Source organism: Leptinotarsa decemlineata, unplaced genomic scaffold, assembly GCF_025532065.1.
Source record: "Leptinotarsa decemlineata unplaced genomic scaffold, Ldec_3_MD MMD2_tig00000882_RagTag_RagTag, whole genome shotgun sequence".
Taxonomy (NCBI): Eukaryota; Metazoa; Arthropoda; class Insecta; order Coleoptera; family Chrysomelidae; genus Leptinotarsa; species Leptinotarsa decemlineata.
In genome coordinates this window covers 3,860,434-3,885,611 of record NW_027412556.1, presented here as the reverse complement: position 1 = coordinate 3,885,611, position 25,178 = coordinate 3,860,434, and the positions used below count along the sequence as shown (strand labels likewise).

General features: G+C 34.5%; 1 protein-coding gene and 1 long non-coding RNA gene across 2 annotated transcripts; one reads left to right on the top strand and one right to left on the bottom strand.

Annotated features, from left to right (window-relative positions):
- Nucleotides 1–1,918: 1,918 nt before the first annotated feature.
- On the bottom strand, nt 1,919–22,697 carry mnd (L-type amino acid transporter minidiscs). Its single transcript, XM_074174829.1, has 5 exons — nt 22,093–22,697; nt 18,980–19,209; nt 13,682–13,941; nt 5,628–5,952; nt 1,919–2,719 (listed from the first exon to the last, which is right to left on the bottom strand). The coding sequence occupies exons 1-5, from the start codon at nt 22,349–22,351 to the stop codon at nt 2,321–2,323; spliced, it is 1,473 nt and encodes a 490-aa protein (XP_074030930.1). The 5' UTR covers nt 22,352–22,697; the 3' UTR covers nt 1,919–2,320.
- LOC111503885 (uncharacterized) lies at nt 21,575–25,039 on the top strand. The gene is made up of 3 exons (XR_002721929.2): nt 21,575–21,813; nt 24,033–24,197; nt 24,342–25,039. It is a non-coding gene; the product is annotated as an uncharacterized lncRNA (long non-coding RNA).
- Nucleotides 25,040–25,178: the final 139 nt, after the last annotated feature.

Below are 25,178 nucleotides of genomic sequence, written 5' to 3'. Positions count from 1 at the left end.
TTAAACAGAATTCAGTACCTTCTAAACTATAAATATTCTACAAGTCACTGTATCAGAGTATCCCAACTCTTTTCAAGACAGTCGTTTTTGTCTAGAACTAAAAGTTCTAAACTAAAACAGTTCCAACATTTACTTTTCAAATTACAGTGAAACTTCCCTAACTCGAAATATTCTATAAATCGAGTATTCTTTACAAACATATACCTTTTCTCAACCTCACTATGTATTTTTTTCTCCATAAGTCGAATTTCTATAACACGAATATTTCTAAAACTCGACTTGAGATTTAGCGGCGGCAACCAAGCGTAACTACATTTTTGTCGGGGAAGCACCCAACTGGATTTGTACATATTTCGGGGAATTACCTATTCTCAGTGACGAGCGGCGACAGACAAAACTTAATTTTTTAGTTTCTTAGCATGCGTTCCAGGCGGTTTATAATTTTTACCAGATGTAGTGAACCAAGGTGGTGAGACTAAAATGGCAAAACGAAATTTAAAATGTTCAACGCTCAAGGAAAAATTAAATTCAATTGCTGAGATAGAAAAGGCGTAAAGAAAAAATAGCATTGTGCAAAAATATATAATAAATAGAACAAATACAAGAAATAATATGAGCAGTTTATTTTTTAAAGGTTTTGTCCAATTCAATGATTTACCTGATTCAATTAAATCTACTCTATCATTAAAGATTTTCAAGAGCGAACTGTTAAAAAATATTCATGATGGAAATTGAAAAATTTCTTTTTGTTCAGTTCAAATTATGTATGTATATAAAGTTGTATTATTTATATAAATTGTTGATTGTATTATATTTTAAGTTAGCTAACCTGCATATTAGGGAATCCTAATTAAAAAAAATAAATAAAAAAAAATAAAGAATTTGATGTTGCTTTGGGTCCTAAAGATTGAAGACTCAGTCAAATACAATGGTTGTAAAATATATAACAATCTACTACTGGAGCATTGAAAACTTTATTCAGTGAGAAATCATATTACTGCGTTGCTGAAACATTTCAAATAGGATTCGATTCCAATACTTAAGTCATCTTGTATCACCCTGGTCTGATGAAGAATTCGAAATGATGTACTTTAATTCATTACTTTCTCATTAATTCATGTTTTGTTGTGTCTCGTTTCAATTTACTTAGGTTCATCTTCTGACTGATATGTGTTTTGTTATTGTCAATTTTTTAACCTATTAACAGAAGATACGCTTTGTCAATAAGGATTTTTGTTTTTCAGACAATAAAGAATATTTACCTCCCTCTCCCTCTCACTTAACATACGTACAAACATATGGAAATTTAAAAATCCCCAATTCAGTTTATTTTTCCATAATTCGAATATTCTGTAACTCAAATTCAACTTCCTGTCCTTTGGAGATTCAAGTTACGGAAGTTTCACTGCATTCTTTAAATCTTTATTCATTTCAACAGTATGTTGTAACATATCACCAACCTAATAATCTGATAACATAAAATATAACGTTTTGCCAACATAAAAATTCCTGCTTTTCAGATCTGGGATTCCCTGGAAGCTTCATACAAATACTCATAAGCGTTCTCATTTTTCTTATACCTATCAATCAATAAATAATAAAGGTGAGAAAAAAAAAATATATATATAACGAATTCCACGAATTTGTGGAAAAACGGGTTGTCGGTAGCAGTTTAAATTTTTCATATATATATATATATATAAATATATATTATATATATATATATATAATATATATATATTATATATATATATATATATATATATATATATATATATATATATATATATTATATAATATATATATATATATATGCACCGCGCTGATGAGGCCAATAGCCAGAAACACGTGTCCGCGGTTTGTCCCCCTTTTTGGGTTGTTATGTCCACTAATTGTTTCTTTTTTGATTTGTATGTATATATATATATATATATATATATATATATATATATATATATATATATATATATATATATATATATATATATATACAATCAGGCGAGTTTTGTTTGGTCTAACCGATTCATTGGCCAAAGAAACAATAAGTACTTGAAAAACTGAACGAAATATGGTTGCACAGTACCTACATTACTCAAAACTTAATTGACCTGAAAAGGCTTATGATTAGCTCTGATCACAATATCAAATTTGGTTGATCAATCTGAAAGTTACAATTGATAATTTGGAGAGAACCATGAAATATCCATGAACAGAGATTTCAACAACTGCATATTCGATAAATTCCTCAGCTGGAGTAGAACTTCCCTCTTGCTTGAGAATCCGTTTGATTCGACCCCTGAGAATGAATCCTCTTCCCGACCTACTCAAAATATTTATCATCTTCTGCGGGAACGCACATGAAGAGTTTGGCACAAGCGTTATTGAAGTCATTGAAAAATTTATTCAACCGCACAGGTTTGGTAGTCCAACCTATCGTTAAATAATACACTGGAATACCACACAGTATGAATGCAATACCTACACCTACTTCAACGGGACTGACGTAACATGGGAACGTTACGAGGAAGGCACAAGTTATCAGAAACGTAATTGGTAGAATGAGGCTGACTTTGATGGGTCGGCTAGCGTCAGGGTTGGTCTTTCGCATGTAGATCAGACCAGCGATACTCAAAGTGATGAAGAGCGCTTCGACGAAGGATACGTACGTTATTAATACGTACACGTCTTCAATCATCACTAGGACTAGGGTTATGAGGCACTGAAAACAAAAAAAAAAAAAGGTCAGAGTTATGGATAGAATCTGAAGTATAGGACTTTCAGTGAAATAGTGAATCATCTTCAATATGAAAGTCTCATCTACGAATTTATTTATTATGTTCATATTAGAGATGAAACGGATAGCAGCTTAGCCAAATACTGGATATTCGGCCAACCCTGCAGCAGGATATTCGGCCACCAAATATTCGGCTGCCGAATAGGCGGCGCGCGAACGATAGTATGGTCCAATTCGTATCATTTTGTTAATGATTGAAGTTAAAAATGGATTCTTTCATTGACTCATTGTATTGATGTCAGTGCTGCTATCTTTCAGCACCTTGCAGCAGTTTGTACAGCAAAAAACTATTTTCTGAAGCGGGCCTTATTTACGAAGACAAGCGCCAAAATTTGCCTTAGTGCAGTATGAGTAGGTAAGTACTAATCAATTTCTTAAGTGGTAGAATTATTGAGTGATTACTGACTATATGTCTTAAGTGATACTAACTGAATTAATCGTCTAAAAGTTTTTTCAAACCGGTATCGGGCCGAATACTGGATATCCGTTTCCTCTCTAGTTCATGTTCCTTTATCAAGAAAGACTTGTACGTAATAGAGACAATGTTAGAAAATTCATATTTTTGACTTTCTACTCCTCCTTCAGTAGGTAAAAACTGGAAAAAACTACAAAAGGGAGAGAAACTAAATATTTTCTTTCTTTTGTGACTTTTCCATATGTTCTTCATATACTTAAGGAGAAGTGGGGAAAGCCAAAAGAGAATATTTTCTCAATGAAATTCCTTCCAAAAAAATATTTTTTCCTCATAGAGACAATGCTGAAGATGGCAATCCTCTGAAACAAATATCTGAATAATAAAAGATAAAACTGGAACCTCTGTCGTAGAATAAACCCAAAAATGAAACATGAAATAATCTGTGAGGACTGTTACAACAAATATATCGGCCAGACTAAGCGATCCATTAAAACTCGTTTCAAAGAACACGCAGCACATATCCCATGACGAAGACGAGACAAATCTAGTGTCAACTGTCTGAAATTGTTGAGGTCAGAACATGATACTAGATTTCTGGATGCTTTCGAGAATCTGGAATAGCAGAGTATGAGAAATATGAACACGAGAAATATGAACAGTGCCTTTTTGGTATTGGCTCTCGTGGGCTCTTCCATTGGGACGACTGGACTTTGAAGTCATAACCATATACTCTTGATTCGTCACCGCTCGATTCCCGGATCTCAATCCTCTCGATTTTTATATTTGGGGCTATTTATAGCAGTTGGTTCATCTTACTCCTGTTCGCGATGTAGAGGACTTAAGAAACCGCATAATCGATGCGTGCAGGGTAATAACAGAGACTCCAGGAATATTTGAGCAAATACGTGGCTCAAGGCGCCGACGTCTAGACGCATGCGTAATGTCTGAAGGTAGACATATGGAACATTTACTATGATTTCTACATGTTGTGTGTTTTGTTATTAATAAATTGGTTTTGTCTATTACCCTTTAATCGTTTAATGCAGGTATTAACTACAAAATACATCGCATTTATGTCGATGTATCTCTGTAGTCGTTCGTAAAATAATTTTTGCTGCGAACTGGTTCATTTTGGGCAAAAAACCCAAGAGACATTTTTTGTTTAGAATGAAACAGGCTATCGGAAATGAATTTTTAAATGGTAAACAAATAATAAGACAAAGAGTTACATTGGAAATAAATTTTAGGGGTTGCGTTTTCCACCCCTTACAACCATGGGGTAAACCAAATAAATTACTGGCTGAGTGTCTTTCTGGTAGTACAAAACGTCAGACTAATTTCAATATTGTAACTTTTTCAGTGCTTGTGAAAAAAATTGTTATACACATTTTATGTACCCACTTTAAGGGGCTGTATCTTAACAAGGGATGCTCCAATGAAGTTTCTTTCACCTCCTCCTTAAATGTTTTATACTTATTCAGTTACACCCTGTATAAACCCTCTCGATCTCGGCCATAATCTTATATTTTATGAGAGACAGATCCGGCATTCAAAAATCTGAATTAAAGAAATCTTTCTCTTCCCGAAGTTAGAATATATATTACCCTACATAGCTCTTGCTAGGTATTACACTTCTGTGAAAAGCTTGTAACACTTGTAGACATTTTTCTGGCTCAGAGTACATCACCGTATGCCACTGTCAACATTTCAAATATTTTATGAGCACATAATTCTATTTTCAACACAAAATGCAAATTCTTCCATCCATTTTTTTGATAGCAGAAAATCGTCGAACACCCAACACATTTCAAAGTTTTATGCCTCTCACGAAGAAACCAAACATGCTAAACAGATGAAAATGTGAACATATGTTCGAGACGGGTGTACCAATACAAAAAAATTTAAAAATCGCTAATTGAATGTCATTAGCCCGCGAAATTTGAATATTCACCTTGTTTTTTGAACAGATCTCTTATTCATACTTTTTTTGGAAAAAATTATAATGACTTGAGACGAGTAAATAAAAAATTCTAGATTATTTATGACATAATCAACCTGAAGGCTATAAAAGTAAGGAATGAAAAATTCATTAGGAGAGTGTACGATTTTGCAAGTAAAATTATTTCATTCAACTTTATTATGAACTTCATCACGTTTATGCACGGATTTTTGCTCAATTTGACACTAAATCTAGCGCAACAGAGGGGGAGAACAGGTTCTTCCTGTTGTATTACAGAAAAAAGTGTTCAACAAATCAATATACATGTTTCAGATTCTAAATCACCAAATAAGATTATATAAAAAATATAGTTCAATTCATAACAAAAATTATAATTCTCAAGTAGCAGAAAACAAAGGGAATAAGCTGTGTCGCATATATATTTTAAAATACCACTATTACCTTTCTTATTTACTCACCATAAAAACCAGTGAAGGTACTGGAGTCAGTCTTTTAACATCGATAAGGCATATGGCTCTGGGTAGATGACCAGCCCGAGCACCCACGAAGAAAAGCCTGGAAGACGCAAAAATAGCCCCGTTGAGCGATCCAAAAGTTGAGCATGCGACAAAAAACGGCATAATGAAGGAAAACGATCCGAGCATTTTATCGGCAAAAGTTACAGCAACTGCTTCGGATGATAGTATGTCATCTCGACTCAGCACCACGAAATAAGCCACGTTTGTTATGACATAAACGGTCGTCACTACCGGCATAGAAATATAAATCGCCTTCGGAAGATTTCTGAAAAAAAAAATTAGTGGTTATAGCCTTGACCATCAAAAAATAATGACAACAATAATCTCCCTCTCAAGACTTGATTCGGGGGTTTCTGTGGTCCAAATCAAAATTGCTCATTTTTCGAAAAACTAAATAAATATGTACACAGTTTAATGGGGAGTCTAGCGGTAATGAAAAATACGCGTTTTTGTTCAACAAAAATTCGCTGGCATTAGCCTCAAACTGGATATGAATGTATTTCTCTTAATTCAATTCTCATGTAAAGTTCTTGGACGAAGTCGAAGCCAATTATTGGACATTAAACCACCATCACGCATACGTAGAGTGAGAACCGAAGAAAATATTGCGGCTGTATCCGCCAGTGCTCGTGATGACCGTGAAATGTCGATTCGCCGCCGTTCGCAGCAACATTTTCTCTGTTACTCCACTATGTGGAAATTTTTGCGAAAGGATTTGGGTGTAAAACTTTATAAGATACAGCTGGTGCAAGAATTGAAGCCACACGACCTCCCACAACGTCTAACATTTGGTGAATGGGCGCTGGCAAAGTTGGAGGAAGATCCACATTTTTATCAAAAAATTGTGTGGCAAAATTGGACCTTGAGCATGGGCCATCTAAAGCGGAGCCGCGGACAACATTTGCATGAAATCATCTTCAAATATTAAATTATATTGATCGTTCTATCGATTCCAATAATATAACAAATTGCTGAAAGTAATTCAATAAAAATAAAGGTATCAACATCACGAACCCCAAAACCACAAATTTTTATCAGTATGGCTTACCATTTACTTTCAACAAACAACAAAGACCTTGTAGTTTACTACTGTTATCATTATAAACTATCTGCTGATTCAATGTTTTACAATGGGAAGCTGTGTCAGCAAACATCGCAAGTTATGATCCATTCAAAATAGATTGGATTTGATACATTAAACTTGTGATATGTGATGGATTCAGCCAATACTTCAATGCGAGATTTTCACTAAACAGTTTTACAAACGCAACACGTGTTTTGTTATACAATAGCTTCGTAGAGGGGAAAAATTGTATGAAAATCGCTTAACGACATCATATTACTAATAAGCTGTAAAAATGAAGAGCATCAATGTACTACATGGGCTGAAAAATCTCTGGCGCTAGTCTCATTGCATTCATCGTTTTTTCAGTTAGTACTAAACTTCAAAAGAAAGCTGTAGAAATTTCATGATATTCCACTCGTAAGTTCGTGGGTTATTGTGCTAAGAGTTACACTACTTTTGTCATTTTCAAAACGATGGATCAAAAACAATTTTGTGTTTCAATTTTACACCGCTTCTTAATTTGGAAAAATACAGTTCAAACGAAGCAATGGCTTTAAAAGTGTTATTAGGACTCCGCTCCATGTAGAGACACCGATGATGCAGAACGCAATGGACTTTCAAATGATAATAATAATAATAATAATAATGTTTATTCACCATTTTTGATACATATATGATTTTTATATATATATATATATATATATATATATATATATACATATATATATATATATATATATATATACATATATATATATATATATATATATATATATATATATATATATATATATATACATATATATATATATATATATATATATATATATATATATATATATATATATATATATATATATATATATATATATATATATATATATATATATATATATATATATATATATATATATATATATATATATATATATACAGGGTGTCCCTGGACTTCCTCTTTTCCTCTCGGGAATGTATAGATGGGGTCAAAATATCACCAGTACTTCATATAACTTTTTTTTCTAAAAGTCTTCGTAACCAAGTTACGGGCCCAAGTTACAAAATGAAAAATGTTTTTCTTTGATAACTTTTCAAGTGAATATTCAAAGTCATCCAATTTTGGTAATTGACTAAACAAATGAATTCCGTCGATGAGCTTTCATGCAGGAGTCAGTTGTTTTGCTACAAAGTCAGGAACGGACTACCCCCGATGGTCCACACACCAAAACTTTGAAATGACAGATATTTTTCAATATTTTTCAACAAATTAAGGTTTCTTGGACAATTTTATGAATAAAAGTACTCGTGTGGAAAGTCGATCGGAGCAACGAGTCTTGATAAAAATGTAGTTTCACTCGACGACATCAAACCCGCTCGTCCACCATTATTTGAAATGAATAATTATCAAAGCAGAAATAATAATGATAACGTTAATTCAACAACATTTATAACAGGAATAATACAAAGTATGCTAAAATGAAGTCGTAAACAAAAAGTACAGTACCTATATGGAAGTTTAAGTCACAATTGTGATAGCAGATATTTTTTCAAAAGAAATATCAAGTTCTGTAGATTCGTGGTGTTTTTAAACTAACAAGCTACTCTACTATGAAATATCGAATTCATTCCATATTTTGTAAGTACATAATACGTGTGGAATAATCACGTTTCGTGTTGATCAGTTATCTGAATCTCATGAAACTCAACATTCGAATGTTTCAAATTCTTCTTCACAGCTAAACTGTTGAGGAGTTTCACTGATAATTATAATTTTATGGGAGAAATTCTTTAACACGAATCTAAATTTAGCTGAAAAAAACGCACATCGGAAAAAATATTTACTATACTAATAAAAAGCAAACGAATGAACTACAAAAACGGCTGCACATGATCAGGTGAAAAATATCCAGGGAATAATTATGTTCCATTTCTTTCACAGATGTTGACAAAAAAACCTTTTAGAAAGTTTTGATAAAAAATGAGAAACTGGAATGCGATTTTGTTTTGTTGAGTGGTGCGTTGTCATATGACTATTCTATAGGATATTTTGAATTTTTTTGATATGGCCGAACAGTTTACATTCAATGAATATGCAGATATGCATGTATTTTATGGACGAGCATTTTGTAATGCTGCAGAAGCTCGTCGTCTGTATTCCGAGCATTTTCCCAATCGAACGGTACCGTCAAGAGAAACATTCGAGCGTGTCGATCACAGCTTGAGGGAGACAGGTATGTAATAATTGATAATTAATTTGAGCACGTTGTTTTATTTCGATATTATTGTAGGTACAGTTTTGCCAAAACGAGGTGGTGAGGGCGCTCCTAGGACTGTACGTACCGTTGTATTGGAGGAAAATATTTTGGAAGCCGTCGCTGATGATCCTTCAATGAGCATCAGAAATCTATCAGAACAGTTCCATACATCCAAGTCCACTATTCATAGAATAATTAGGGAACAACTGCTCCACCCATTTCACATCCAGAAGGTACATGCCATGACACCTCAAGATTTTCCAGCACGACTGGAATATGCCAATTGGTTCATGGATAGGCAAAGAGAGGATATGACTTTTATTAATCGAGTTTTATTCACTGATGAAGCAGGTTTCAGTAGAGATGGAGTTATCAACTCTTATAATCTCCATATATGGGCCGAAGAAAATCCCCATGGGATATTGCAAACCAAACACCAACGGAAATTCAACGTGAATGTTTGGGCTGGTATCATAGGAAACCATCTTATAGGACCATTCGTTCTACAGGACCGATTGAATGGAGAACGTTATTTGGAGTTCATTCAGAACGATTTGAATGGACTTTTGGAACATGTTCCATTGCAAACCCGAAGAGATATGTGGTTTATGCATGATGGCGCTCCTCCTCATTTTAGTTTGATTGTGCGTGACCATCTGAACCATATTTTCCACAATAGATGGATTGGTAGAGGTGGGCCATATTCATGGCCATCGCGGTCTCCGGATTTAAATCCATTGGATTTCTTTCTATGGGGGCATCTAAAAAGCCTTGTTTACGCTACACCTATTCACACAAGAGATGCATTGTTGAATAGAATAACATTACATTGTGAAGCCATACGAAACGACCCTGGAATGCTATTTCAAGTACAGAGAGGGTGTCTTCGCAAACTAAGAAAATGTATAGAGAGAGAAGGTGGTAATATCGAGCAATTTCTGTAGCGGATTTTTCATTTCTGTTTGCTCTTGAGGCTCTTGAGTTTCGTTAGTTAAACGTGTTTGCATTATAAAAATTCGTTATGAACATTTTACCTATCATTTCCATTTTCCTTAAAAACTAGTATTTTCGAATAATGGTAGACATCTCAGGATAAATGTTGTTGAATTAACGTTATCATTATTATTTCTGCTTGATAATTATTCATTTCAAATAATGGTGGACGAGCGGGTTTGATGTCGTCGAGTGAAACTACATTTTTATCAAGACTCGTTGCTCCGATCGACTTTCCACACGAGTACTTTTATTCATAAAATTGTCAAAGTAACCTTAATTTGTTGAAAAATATTGAAAAATATCTGTCATTTCAAAGTTTTGGGGTGTGGACCATCGGGGGTAGTCCGTTCCTGACTTTGTAGCAAAACAACTTAAGGCTGATTTATAGTTTAAGTAACGCAACCGTACCGCTAACGCCCACCGTACCGTAAAAACATAAAGGTTCAGATTAACATGCTGTCATTTATAAATGCTACTCCGCAAACGCAACAACGTATCCGTAACGTAAGAGATGGTCATGTTTCATCTCTTGCGGAAGTATTCCTTACGGACAACCAATCAGAGCACGAAATTTCTGTTTTCAACAATTGACAGTCATGTATCAGATGTTAGTTTTCGATTTTGTGGTTAGTTTGTTTATTATTTAAAATATTTTACGGTTTTTGCTGTCGAGGATATTGTATTATTATAAACATGGGTAAATTTTAAAAATGTATGAAATATATCTTCTTTTCTAAATTAATATTTCTAAAAGTAGATTATGATTTGTTATTAACATTGGTTCAATCCTTTCCACACCTCTATGATAAATCCAATAGAAATTTTAAAAATAATTTGGTTAGAGACAATACCTTACTGAAGGGTAATCTCTAGTTTTTCCTTTGGGGTAATTCTGTCAGAAATTGTTCGTTTCCGGATTTTTGGAACAATTTGTGCGAACAAACGTTCAAAAAGTGAAACACTCATTCTTGTATATTTAAAAAATTGTTCTGGATCATTTTTCATTTGCAAAAATGTTGTTGTGTAGAATCCGCGAATTCTTCTGTCTACATTTAAAGGTTTTGTTTTAAATTTCCTAGATTTCCTTTTTTCTTTTTGATCAGCGCACTTGCCAATAATAATAAACAGGTGTATAATAAAAGATAATTATTGACAAACATTTTGAAACTTTCAAAACAAATCTCTCTGTATTTGACACACAACAGGATTTGACAGAGTGAATGCGCATGCGGATGCTACTGTTTTGCGTTGCGGTGCGTCATCTATGAAACGAATATTTGTTTTTTTGCGTTAACGATTACGTTACGGTACGTCTTATGTTGCGTTACTTAAACTATAAATCCAGCTTTACTCCTGCATGAAAGCTCATCGAAGGAATTCATTTGTTTAGTCAATTACCAAAATTTGGATGATTTTGAATATTCACTTGAAAAGTCATCAAAGAAAAACATTTTTCATTTTGTAACTTCGAGGGCCCGTAACTTGGTTACGAAGACTTTTAGGAAAAAAAGTTATATGAAGTACTGGTGATATTTTGACTCCATCTATAAATTCCCGAGAGGAAAAGAGGAAGTCCAGGGACACCCTGTATATATATATATATATATATACAGGGTGTCCCTGTATATACAGGGGGATTTTTTATAGCTTGACATGAGATGCTGTGGGATTTTTAGAAGATCACTATTTCTTGTATTATGACTGTGTTCTGAAGCAGTCTTATCATATAATTTATGGTTTTGCCTAACAAATAAAATACATTTAGGAATGAAGATGGAGGGGGCTGTCAATATTCTTTTGTCTATAAAAACGGGTCGGCAGCTATCTTGGAAAACCATATTAAAGATTAGCCTTCTGATACGTTTATGTGTTATAAAGACTCCCTTGCTCTGCCCCAAGCCATAATATTAAAATTTATATGAGGATAGGCCATGGCATAATATATGCTGAGTAAGCCAGTTTCATCCATTTCATTCATTTCAGCTCTATTTAGCTTAGCACATATATAGTCCACCTGCCTATCCCAATTTAGATTGGCGTCTAGGTAGGTCCCTAAAAATTGTATTTCTTCAGAAGTTTGAATATCATAGCTATTGAGCGTCGACCAATTGGAATATTTCTTCTGAAGTGGGAGTTAACACTGATCGATTTTGAAGTATTTAGAATAAGCTTATTTCTTTGGCACCAGGTACTGAACTGATCAGTAATGTGTTCAGATTTGCTGAAGAGTTTCTCAGCAGCAATAAGACAGTAACACCAGAAAACATAAAAAAAATCCACAGAATCGTTTTGAATGATCGAAAAGTGGAGTTGCGTGAGTTAGTCAACATTAAAGAGATATCAAAAGAACGTGTTGGCTTTATATTGCATGAGCATTTGAGTATGAGAAAGCTCTATTCTCTGTTCAAAGTGGGTGCGGCGCGAGTTCACTGTTGACCAAAAACAAGAACGTCTTGATGATTCTGAGCAGTGTTTGGCCATGTTTAAACATAATAAAGAGGAATTTTTGCGTCGATATGTGACAATGGATCCATCACATCACTCTGGAATCAAAACAATCGTCATCTGAGTGGAGAGCAACTGGTCCAAAGCGACAGAAAGCCCAACAATGGGCTGGAAAGATTATGGCCTCGTTGTTTTGGTACAGTTGAATAATATAACCAGTAGGCTCTCTTACCACGTGATCCACCCGAGTTGCCGGGCTCTTCAACCGCTCTTAGGATGAGATTCTCATCCAACGCGGCCAGTGCTGTAGTATCGAAGGATTCGACGGTACCACTAGTTATAATAAACGGTCGGAAATTGATATTGTGTTTAGTTTATTCGCTGTTGTTATTATTATTTTAGTTTTTGTGGTTGGTTATTGTTGTTCGTTTTATTATCAAGTGATTAGAAAATGGGAGGTGTCAAAAATATATTATTATATGAGCGCACGCCTATGGTAAACGAACGTAATTGGCTCCGCACTTCGTTTCGAGGTCACCGAGAACTTTGTGAATTTATGAATGAAAGTAGTGAGAGTGTACTTAGTGGTCGATTTTTACTGTGGTTTTGGGATGTGCGTGGTTTAATATTCATCGACAATTTCGAGAAGGGAAATACCATCAACAGTTATTGGAGCGTTCAAAGGCCGAAATTGCAAAAAAACGACCACATATGGCAAAGAAAAAAAATGTTGTTTCATCAAGACAACGCACCGTGTCACAAGTCTATCAAAACAATGGCAACAATGGCATGTTTTGAACTTTTAATTGCTCCCACATTCACTGTATTCGTCAGATTTGGCTCCCGGCGACTATTGGCTGTTTGCAGACCTCAAAAAAACGCTCATCGGTAAGAAATTTCGCTCGAATGAAGAGGTTATTGGTGAAACTGAGGCCTATTCTGAGACAAAAGATAAATCGCTCTAAAGTGGTATTGAAATGTTAGACCGCTACAATGATTGTGTGGCTCTTGGCGGGGTTTACGTTGATGAACAAAGCCATTAAAAAAAACGCGTTTTCTTTCCTAAGCTCGGGACTTTTTAGCTCTCGTGTTATAGAGCACAACATTCTCTATCGATCAGTAGAATAAATACTTATTGAGATGTGGAGCTACAAAAAATATATGACTTCAAAGCGGAAAAAACTTTTGAAACAACCTTAACAGAAACGAACATTTCCTTTTCCAATTTTACTTACTTGTGTGGATCTTTCAACTCTTCGGTGACATAGTTCAAATAATTCCAACCGGAATACGAAAAGAGTCCGGAATAAAAGGCAAGTGCAATGTGTCCCGGATCCCAGTTGGTTCCCTCCATTGGTTCCCGGAAGTGTTCGACGTGCCCTACGCATACGTAGTATATGCCAGCTATTACGATAATCAGAAGTGCAAACATTTTGGTTGCCGTGAAGATGTCCTGAACTCTAGTCACCCACTTGACGTTGTAACAATTGATAACCTGCCGAAAAAATAATTGGAATAATTGCTAACATTCGCAGTAGCTCGTCGAGTTTTTCATATATCCCTGTTCTCCAGATATTAAAGATTGTAAAAAAACAATTTTATACAGTTATAGAAAAAATATATTCTGTAGGTACTAAAAAAATAACAGGATGGTTTGTTTTCACAGAGAACTTTTGAATGTTCCGAGAAACACCATTGAATTTTGCGTATTTTTGCACAGAACAACTAATCGCTGACGTCAAGCAAATTAGCTGCGAATTTTTGCTTTTTATTTTAATTATTTGATATCAGAAATTAGTTGGCGGACAGAAATGTATATTTCTCGAACAATATGTATGTAAAAATTCAGTTTTGCGTGACTTTTTTCGAAAAATAATATTCGTCGGGTCCCGGGCCGGTACCGCCGCAACCGCTGTGTCCCTGCATTTTAAATCTGTAATATCTTCGAAAATACTTATTTGAAATTGCATGCTGCAAAGGATCATATTGATCTATATTGAATGCACAATGTATTTGAGGTACTCAATTGGATAAGGATAGATGCTGTATTGTTTAAAATCGCTTCGAAAATAAGACATTATTTCTCGAGGATAAAAAATTGTTATTGTGGGTTATCCGTAAGAAATAGACATAAAGCCATCGCGGACTTTTTGTAGACCTTATTAAGGTGTACAATACTGTAGTAATTTTTTAAGTAATTTTTTGCAAGAGTTATTTTCAAAAAGCGAACAAAAAAATTCAATTTTAACACCCCGTATCTCCGATACGAAGCATTTTCGGACAACACAAGTTTATATAGACTTTTTTCTGAAAATTGTCTCAGGAATACGTCACTTGAATATTTTAACGTACTTATGTTACACCCTGTATATAAGAGTTACATAAATGTTAATTAAAACTCGAATATGGTTCAAACTAGATATATGGATATAATTAAAATATATTTTGGGAGATATATCATTACTGAACAAAGTTGTTCTGAAGGTTCATTACCGTATTTGCATTATTTAACAATTTATAGGTCATAAAAAATATGAAAATGGCAGAGAATCCTAAATTTCTATAAACAAATTACCATACCCGCTGATCAACAATAGCTCCTAACTCATTTCAAAGATATATTGATCTTTTATAGAAATCTGAAATCCATCATCGTATCTCTTGAAAAGTAGTTCTGAAAAAAAGAACGATTCATTCCGAGAAAGTTCAAATGAATGTTGTACTTGATAAACTTCTACTTAACCCACATTTCGAAATAATAAAGTTGATATGTATAAAATCACAACTGGCTGTAATTGTGGAGAAATACATTAAAACGAATTTTGTCAACAACTTTATGGTAAATTATTTGCATGTTGAGGCGACCCACTTATTAAAGTTGTTTCGATGATGAGAGTAAAAGAGGCACGAGGTTGGGCAAAAATATAACAGGATTTTTGTTGTAACTCTTCATTATCCCCTTCGAAATACTCCGCTCCAACTTTTCCTTATTCAAAACAGTATTTCAATCATTTTCTGCAATCGTTTTCATAGTCTCTGTCGCTGTTTCCCTAACAGCTTCCAGTGTCTCCTTTCAATGCTTCCTTCGCTTTCGGAAATATTAAAAAGTCACGCGGAGTTAGATCTGGTGAGTAGGGTGGATGTTTCAACACAAGGATCCCATGCTTGGCCAAAAATGATTAAAGCATACAAGAATTGTTCTTTCACAAGTCGCTTTCTTATCACTCGCTCACGTAGAATGGTAGAAAATTAAGATTATTCTATGAACCATAGTTATGGTGCATAGAGATTACCATTATTCAATGATATTTTTCATTAAAGAACATGTTTTTTTTCTTCCGTCCTACTTCGTCTGACTAAACCCTTTTAAGGATATGAAAGGAATATTAACGATCTTTTCAAAAATTCCCACACTTCCGTGAAAACCACCCCTTAGAAGACTCCCAAACGAAAACCTCAAAAATCTCTTGGTATATTGCTCTTCGGTCTATTTGTAGGCTCAAGTATGAATCACCCTTAGACGGCTCCCAAACGAATCATCTCTTGGTATATCGTTCGTTAGTCTATTAGAATATGATCCTGGCTAAACATTTTTGAAGATACAACCGAAATTTTTGAAAATTCGTTTCAGTATAAACCACCCCTTAAACGACTCACCAATCAATCAGCTCTTGATAGATTGCTCTTCGGTCTATTCGAAGTAATAATGCCAAATATGAACCAGAATTAACATTTTTAAGAATATTAGCGGAACTTTTGAAAAGTTAGTTCTAGTTAAACCAACCCTTAGACGACTCCCAAACCAATCATTTGTTGATATATTGCTCTTCATTCTAATTGAAGTGTCAAATCTGAATAAACATTTTGAATATAAACTGAATCTTAGAAAACGTCTTTCAAGTATAAACCACCCCTTAGATGACTCACAAATGACTCATCTCTTATTACATTGCTCATCGGTCAATTCAAAGTATTAATACCAAACATGAACCTGACTAAACACTTTTAAGAATAGTAATGGAACTTTTGAAAACTTAGTTCACGTGTAAACCACCCCATAGACGGCTTCCAAACAAATAATTTTTCCATAAAAAATATGTTTACCTGCTGATAAAGATTTCACCGTTATTTTGTATGGTGACAGCGAAGTATTCACAGATACTCGCATATTTACAATGAAAGGCAAAGGTCCACATTATTATTACTCAATTAAAATTAGTGAAAATCCAACTAGTGAAAACACAACGCAAAATTAGGGAAAAACAAAATCGAATTATATTTGTCAATATAAATATATAAATTTTCTCATCGGTTTGCCGATTCCAAAATTAATTTTCTTAATTGCTTGTCATTTCCGGATGTATAGCAAGCTATCCATTTTCTGGGACTGTTTGTAACACTGGTTCACCGAACAATATGATTCACCTGGACTAGTCAGTATGAAAAACTGAATCTTAAGGATTGTTTCCACGCCAGAACCAAAACACTATCTCTCGAAGCACGTTTCATCAGGATATGACTAAAATTGACTCCTATTTCAGCTTATTACTATATGATGTAAAGCGATTTTTGGCCAATTTATCTCTACAAATTCAAATTGAACCAAAGCGCTGTCAAAACAACCAGAAAAATTAATCGGGAATTTGGCAAGGATGGTGTTCCTATCTTATTAGTCAGTGGGCCATGCTTTTGAAGACTGACAGTAAACAAATCTATAAAAATGAACTCTAAAGTCAAGCCAGTCTCGGATATACCTACACAGTAGGTTGAATGGACTGACGCCTATCAGAAAACAACTACTCCCCCAGCTAATACCACGAAGGGCGTTGGCTTATATCCGACAGGCATCAGTGCAGGAACAGTGCAGGAATCTTCACAGAAAATTTCCTGCATATGCAATTGGCAATACAACTGAAAGAGTCGACCTTCAATTTTGGAACGGGCACACTTGCAGACTGATTTCGGGCTCATAAGCCGCTCGTCAGTGCAAGATAGTGACCATCATCGACCTAAAGAGTATTTCATTCCTCTTCCTAAGTTGGAGCGAACAACAAAATGTCACTCCATCTAGTGGACGAGGTACTAACCAACTGCATATCCGAAATTTGCCCGATTCCTCTGAATAAGGAAGAAAAACTTTGTTATTAGTCAATGGGCTATGCTTGAAGACTGGCAGTGAACAAATCTAAATAAATTAACTTTAAACGTTGCTAGTGGTGATGATGGTGTTGATGAACGCACTGTTTGACATTAATTTGCGAAATTTCGTTCCGGAGATTTTGACGTCGAGGACGAGGATTTAAGGACCCTGGTGGAGACTGACCCATCACAAACGGTGCGTGGGATGGCGGAAAAACTGGGAGTTAGCTCCCATGCAGAACAGATAGTTGTTGGTTCACAGATGGATCAAAAACACCTTCCGGTTCTGGTGCAGGTGTTTTTAGTCGCAGACCTAAGACAGAGATATCTACCTGCCTAGGAAGCTATGCGACTGTATTTCAAGCGGAAATTTACGCTATTGAATGGGGAATGTTCCTCCTGACGAAAATCAAGTAGTTTTCATAAAAGAGCTCTAAAACAACGCATTTCAAACTTATTATTTCAACCTTAAAAAAGAGGAATGAAATAATGCGCCAACATTTAAAGGGATTCGTTTCTATTTCAACATTTGTCAACATCGGTTATACCTAATAAAGGACAATGAATCTGTTACCTGCATGAGACAAACAATGATGACATATTTCAGAGGCGTGCTGTTCTGTTTACTTATGTTCCGAGTTCCGAGACACTCTGTGACATATGACATTTTGTGCACCCAACCTTTATAAATAAATAACAAAACAACTGTTGTTTATGTGGCTTGTAGAGGTGGTATTGAACTATAATTTATATTTTGCCTTAATAGTTCATTTATAAAGATAATTTTCCTTTTTTAAAGTAGAATATCTAGGTACGTATAAATTATTTCAACTTGATTTAGGCACTGTTGCCAACATGTGAATTAGAAACAAATCCCTTTAAAAATTAAAACCCAACATTTGAAACACCAATTTGGATACTTTTCGAAGTGAATTTGAAAAACTCATGAATGAAACTCAACTTTATTTTGTTCAATCTTGCATTTGACCTGAAAGACCACTCACCATACAAACAAATTCAAGGAAAAGTTAGCAGATTACGAGCCCAACATGAAATTACCAAGAAAACGCAGCTAATACCTACGATGGCTGAGAATTTGTGTTTATATTTATTAAATTTTAGCAAAAAAAATTCAATTGTAATATTTTTATACTTTTAAGTCCTAAATGTTAATGTTTATTTGAAAAAATCACTTTACTTCTTTAGACTTATCAGTTATGTTCTATGTATATAGTTATTTTTATTCAAATCAATGAAAAAAAAATTAAAAACTACTTGATTCAACTCTGCATGTACTTGTGTAGGACTGGTGAACAGTAAAAAAGAAAATGTGACAAAAGAAAGGATAAAAAATATTTGATATAACCATGAAGAGAATACACAAAGTTTCTTACCGTCAATATACAGGTTGTAGCTGCCGCAAGAAGACGAACTGCTTCATATGGTGCTGGACAAGTTCCCCAGATAGGCTGTAAAATATATTGCGCGAAAGTTATGGCTGTGATTGCGTTTCCAGTAGGCACCAAAATAAATAAAGCCACCCAGAGGTACAGGAAGGCTGGTAACGCTCCAAAGGCTTCCATAATGTAGGCATAATCTCCTCCGGATTTTGGTATCATGGTTCCTTGAGAATAAAAACCACACTTAGCAATATTTCTGAGCTTGCGTTAAGCCATGAGTACAAGTTGAGGCTATTGAAAGTGTCTGTATTTCTAATAAACAATAAAGGTTAATATATTATGTTGAATGAATAGTGGATGTTCGTTTTACGGGTCTAAAGTTGTCTACATCCACAAACTATACTGGGCATAAAATCTTATGTTATAATGAATTCTATTTTGGCGCAGTTGTACAACTACCAGCTTTAAATATAACATGCTCATTGTTAGTCTGAGATGAATATACGATTATAATATGTCCTGATTCGCTACCCAAAATAATGAAAATATTTACTAAAAGTCCAAACATAAGAAATTGTTCATGTACAACTGCTAGACTGAGATATTTTATTGCTGGTGGTCGAATGAAAAAGACGAAAATGACCTGGAATTGAAAAAAAATAGTATCATTAAAAATCGACTTTATAATCCTTCAAGATCAACATGTCCAAGTTTAACAGACTTTCTGATTGGTATTTTTTTTAAATTTCGTTCAAGTATAATACACCCCTTAGACGGGTAACAATCGAATCATCTCTTGGTATATCATTCGATGGTCTATTAGAAGTGTCCATTAGAAGTGTCCATGCCGAATATGAACTTGGCTAAACATTTCTTAGGATATAAAGGAAATTTTTGAAAATTTCGTTCCAGTATAAACCACCCTTAGACGGGTCACAATCGAATCATCTCTTGGTATTTCGTTTGATGGTCCATTAGAAGTGTCCATACCGAACATGAACTTGGCTAAACATTTCTTAGGACATAAACGAAATTTTTGAAAATTTCGTTCCAATATAAACCACCCTTGGACGGGTCACAATCGAATCATCTCTTGGTATATCGTTCAATGGTCCATTAGAAGAAAAATTTTAGGATATAGGATGGACGCCTTTCAAATGAATGATCTCTTGGTATATAGTTCGTTTGATCTATTAGAAGAGTCTGTATCAAATATAAACCTGGCTAAACATGTCTTAGGACGTAAAAGGAGTTTTTGAAATTTTCGTTCCATTATAAACCACCCCTTAGACGGGTCCCAATCGATTCATCTCTTGGTATATCGTTTGATGGTCCATTAGAAGTGTCCATACCGAATATGAACCTGGCTAAACATTTCTTAGGATATAAACGAAATTTTTGAAAATTTCGTTCCAGTATAAACCACCCCTTAGACGGGTCACAATCGAATAATCTCTTGGTATATCGTTTGATGGTCCATTAGAAGTGTTCATACCGAATATGAACCTGGCTAAAAAAAATATGATAGGTATAGGATGGACGGTTTCCAAATGAATGATCTCTTGGTATATAGTTCGTTGGTCTATTAGAAGAATCTGTATCAAATATGAACCTGGATAAACATTTCTTAGGATGTAAACGGAGTTTTTAAAAATTTCGTTCCATCATAAACCACCCCTTAGATCCCCAATCGATTCACCTTTTAGTATATCGTTCGATGGTATATTAGAAGTGTCCATACCGAATATGATCCTGGCTAAACATGTTCAAGGATATAAACGAATTTTTTTAAATTTTCGTTCAAGTATAAACTAACCCTTAGACGGCTTCCATATGAATTATCTCTTTGGGTATCATTCTTCGGTTTATATGAAGTGTCTACATCAAACACGAAATAGGCTAAACATTTTTAAGGATTTAAACGGAATTTTTGAAAATTTCGTTCCAGTATAAACCACCCCTTAGATGTCTCCTAAACGAATCACCTCTTGGTATATTGTTTTTCGATCTTTTCCAAATGTATATACTGAATATGAACTTGGCTCAACTATAACCCATGGCCTAATTCTACCTCAAAATATACCGTCTATTGATATTTAATTACATATTGAACTAAGCAAACTTTGATATGGTTCAATTTCGTCTCAGATTATTTATAAATTTATGAAAAAATATATGTTTTATTCATTTCCGACGCCTCTGATGAACCCACAGGATGAGAAAGAAAAGCGATTTGTTCATGTCAATAATGTATAAACGTTGAAAGTTACAAATTTCAAGGTAAATCAGTAATTCTGAATTGGCTTTATGGATTTGAATTTATGAATAGGATACATTTTTTTCTTGAAACCAATGCTATCAACCTTCATGAATTATGTATTGAAATTACAAATCAACAATATTAAAATGCTTTGATTGAACCAGGGGTGAAGCTGAAAAGACAAATTCAGAAGATGATTTGAATATCTACAAATTTTGCAAAAAGGTTATGTTGGCCATGGAATCTTTTTTCAAAATTTGCATCTGATAATCCAGAAGAAATATTAACCATTACATATATCTCCACGAAGTTTTTAAATGGGACTTCACCCTATGAAAAAATAAATCGCACGGCCATGTGATGAACGGAAAGCTATTTGGCGGTATCTGTAGGAAATTTGACACCCCATGCCACGCTGTGAAGTCGAACTTTTATGTTTATCGAGGCGTCTGCTTTCAATAAGTAAGCAAAACTCATTAATCAAAATGTTATTTTTGGATTAGAAAATGAGAATAACTGAATAGTCTCATAAAACCGACAGAGACAAAATTCGCTTGCTATTCAACAGGTAAATAAAAGCAAAGCATACACGTGGTGATATGAAATATTTCGGCGGGCAAAAATATGATGCAATACTAGGCCGTGTTTACATGTTTGACAAATTATTATGAAATATAAGCGCCTTGCAGATGGATATAAAACGACTGCTGGAAGTTGTAAACGCCCAAATTATCAGCTAGAATCTTCAAATGAAATTGAGAAATGGATAAATAGTAGCCATAATTTTCATTTAGCTTGTGTTCACATCCGAGATGTGACATTGTGTTGTAATTGGATAATAACTTACCTAATTCTGCATAACAAAGCGCTCCTATCATTGAGAGAAGTCCAGAAAGGATCCAAACTATTAGCGCTTCTCCCACAGAGCCTGAAAATTTCAAAACTCCTTTTGGAGACACGAAGATACCAGCACCTATTATTACCCCAACAATAATTGCTACCCCGTCGAGCAAAGACAGTTCTTTCTTCATTTTAACACCCGAAGAAGTACTTGTACTCGAAGCATCGTCCTTTTTAGTTTTATTTTCGCGATTTGATTCACCCATTTTGAAATGATAGGAATCAAATTTTAATTAATGAACTACAAGTTACTCTATATTCACTATTTACAATCACGACCAGCTGTCACACTACCACGTGCGTATCCTGTCCACTTCCTACCATGTACACATTTAACCATTTCGCTAACTGGTTAACCTGCCAAGCGAGTGAAAAGAAAGGACCCCCTTCTTCGAATTTGAATTACCTTTCCACTTTTGCGCGTTAGGTAGCAAATCTTTGAACAATACCACTACCTTTACCATTCTAACAGTTCTCAGCACCAATACGGAGCCGCAATTCTGCTTAGACGATACATAGCACTCATTTACAACTGTCGGTTCGGTTCACGTCGGCTTGGATTCTCGTTGAAAACTTCCTCTGATTCTCTGTTTTGTTTGTTGCATCCTGTATGAAATTGCCCCATTCATATTCAAGTTAGTATAAGACAGTGCCGTGCGCCGGAGGTGCACACAGAGTGGATAAAAAAACAAAGTATATACTTCAAACTAAAAGAACAGGAAAGAACATTCAAAAATACTTTGTGTAATGACTGATATTGAAGTCTGAATATCCGATTTAAATCTCGGAAAAATATAATACCGGGTGAAGAGTTAGAAAAAAAACTAGTGTGGCCCTTATAAACTTCCGTACCTACATATCAGATTTAAATGATAGATCTATTGATTTGAATAAAGTGTCTGCTAGGATGTATTCAGTTTGCCTGCACCATCATATGCTTTCAGGTCATTAATACTGGATTGAATGATTCCGAACAGTCTATTTCGTCTTTTGCTGAAAAAATCCTCACATGTTTACCTTGTAGTAAATGTTCAAGAGGTAGCAAAAACGTATGTGAATTTCTGGAACTTCAACTAGCGTTTCCTAATATGACTAATAACCAGTCCGTGCAAAGCTTTTTGTTAAATCATCTGAAAATAGAACTTTTAACAGGTGATGATCGACTGTATTGCCAAACATGTGCCAAACTAACTGACTGTTATAAGAAAACAAGTATAGCTGAGGCAGCAGTCAATCTATTAACAACACTGATGATCTCCAAACATGACTCAACCTCTGACGGAAGCACCAAACTCTTACGAAGGTTCGAAATAGATGAACACTTCAATCTAGCAGACCATTATTATAATCTTCATGCAGTCATTGTTCACTGTGGTTCTGGCGTTGAATTTGGTCATTTTTACGCTTTGGTCAAAGACGAAACGGACTGGTTTAAGTTTGACGATAGTCGTGTCACTAAGTGTTCTGGCGGTGCATTGAATTTAGTGGAGTCTCTGCAGACACCCTACATTTTGTTTTATGAGAAAGAGGATATTTGCAGATCAAGATCTTCAGATGATGTGGTGCTGCAGGTTTTTCCGGTTTTTTTTTGCAGCTGAAAAAGCAAATGCGCCATTGGAATCAATGAAGTCGCCCCGGAGCGCCAAATAATTTTTGTTGTTGTTTTATAATTTCAAGATTTGTTTTTTAGAATTTAATAAAATCATAAATCTTTGATTCTAATATTTATTTTCATCAGTTGAAGGTTGTATTCTGCCGAAACATTAAATTTTGAAGTGATATTATTTACTAATCAATTAATTCGCTAGTAATTATGTAATCTGGTTCTCAATAAATGGACTGATGAGACATATTTATGAGCTAACCAAACTTGACCGTATTTTGCAGATTATCTGGATGGTCGGACTGGTCTGACCAAGGTTTCCAAAACGGATTTCACTGCAAAAGTAGCTTCCTCAATTGGAGTGGTCCTCTACACTACTTTACAATGCAATATATACAAATTATCGCCATTGATTAATGAAGATTACTAATTGGTAAACAGATAGTAAGGTGAGTAGCTGAAAATTATTGTTACTAATGGTTCGACTAATTCTAGAAAATTTTTCATGGACATAAATTTAAGAGTGGTGAAAGATAAACTTCTTAATGGTAGCTCAATAGGAAATGTAATGGTTAACGTTTATTAATTTCCAGGGATTCTAGCAGGTTTGATTTTTGTCCTCCATGGCGTGCATAGATCGAATGGGCAGATAAGACACATAAGTGAACTATTAACAGAAAACCAACTAAGCATACAATAACGATAAACATCTTAGGTACAATCTGAAATGTGGCTCGTGCCCAAAAGTTTATATTGGAAGAACATCTAGAAACTTCAAATCCCGATTCTCGGAACACAAAAAAAACGAGTAAAAACTCAAACAGGTGATGTCTGAGGTGTCACTAACCCAAGTGAAAACTCGAAAAGGCTTTATCTGATGGATCACTGACCCGAGTAGAAACATGAACAGGCGATGTCTAAGGGATCACTGGCCCGAGTGAAAACTGAAACAGGCGATGTTAAGGGGTCACTGATATGAGTGAAAACCCGAACAGAAGCATTGTCTATCTCCAACTATCTAGCTTTTCAAACGTCGAAAGAAATGATTTTTGCCGTTAGGACAACCCTAAAGAATATAACAAAAATTGATATTTTTTGACGAATAAATCAAATGACCAATTCATATATCTTTCAATTTGATGTCGAAGAAGGAATCTGCTCAGCACGGCGAAAAGATGAGACAGGTCCAAGATAATTAACTTCAATCGAATTCAATCAGGTGTTTAAATTATTGTTTTGTTTCTATTGAATTGGTTCGAAATGTATTACTTGTATTATTACTAATATTTCAGTTATTTATAGGTTTGTGTATAGTTATCATTATTATCAATATTGTTATTTGATATGTATTTCTCTATTGTTATTGGTACAATTGTTATTAGTAGTATATAATTGTGATATTTTTTGAAAAATATTTTCTTTGGAATTAT

Bases quoted from the DNA above. Each gene is read 5' to 3' on its own strand.
- mnd (XM_074174829.1), bottom strand. From the start codon at position 22,351: ATGGGTGAATCAAATCGCGAAAATAAAACTAAAAAGGACGATGCTTCG. The intron at 19,210-22,092 runs GTAAGTTATTAT...TTTATTCTCAAG, and splicing joins GCTTTGTTATGCAGAATTAG to GAACCATGATACCAAAATCC. The intron at 13,942-18,979 runs GTAAGAAACTTT...TTTTTTCGGCAG, and splicing joins CTACAACCTGTATATTGACG to GTTATCAATTGTTACAACGT.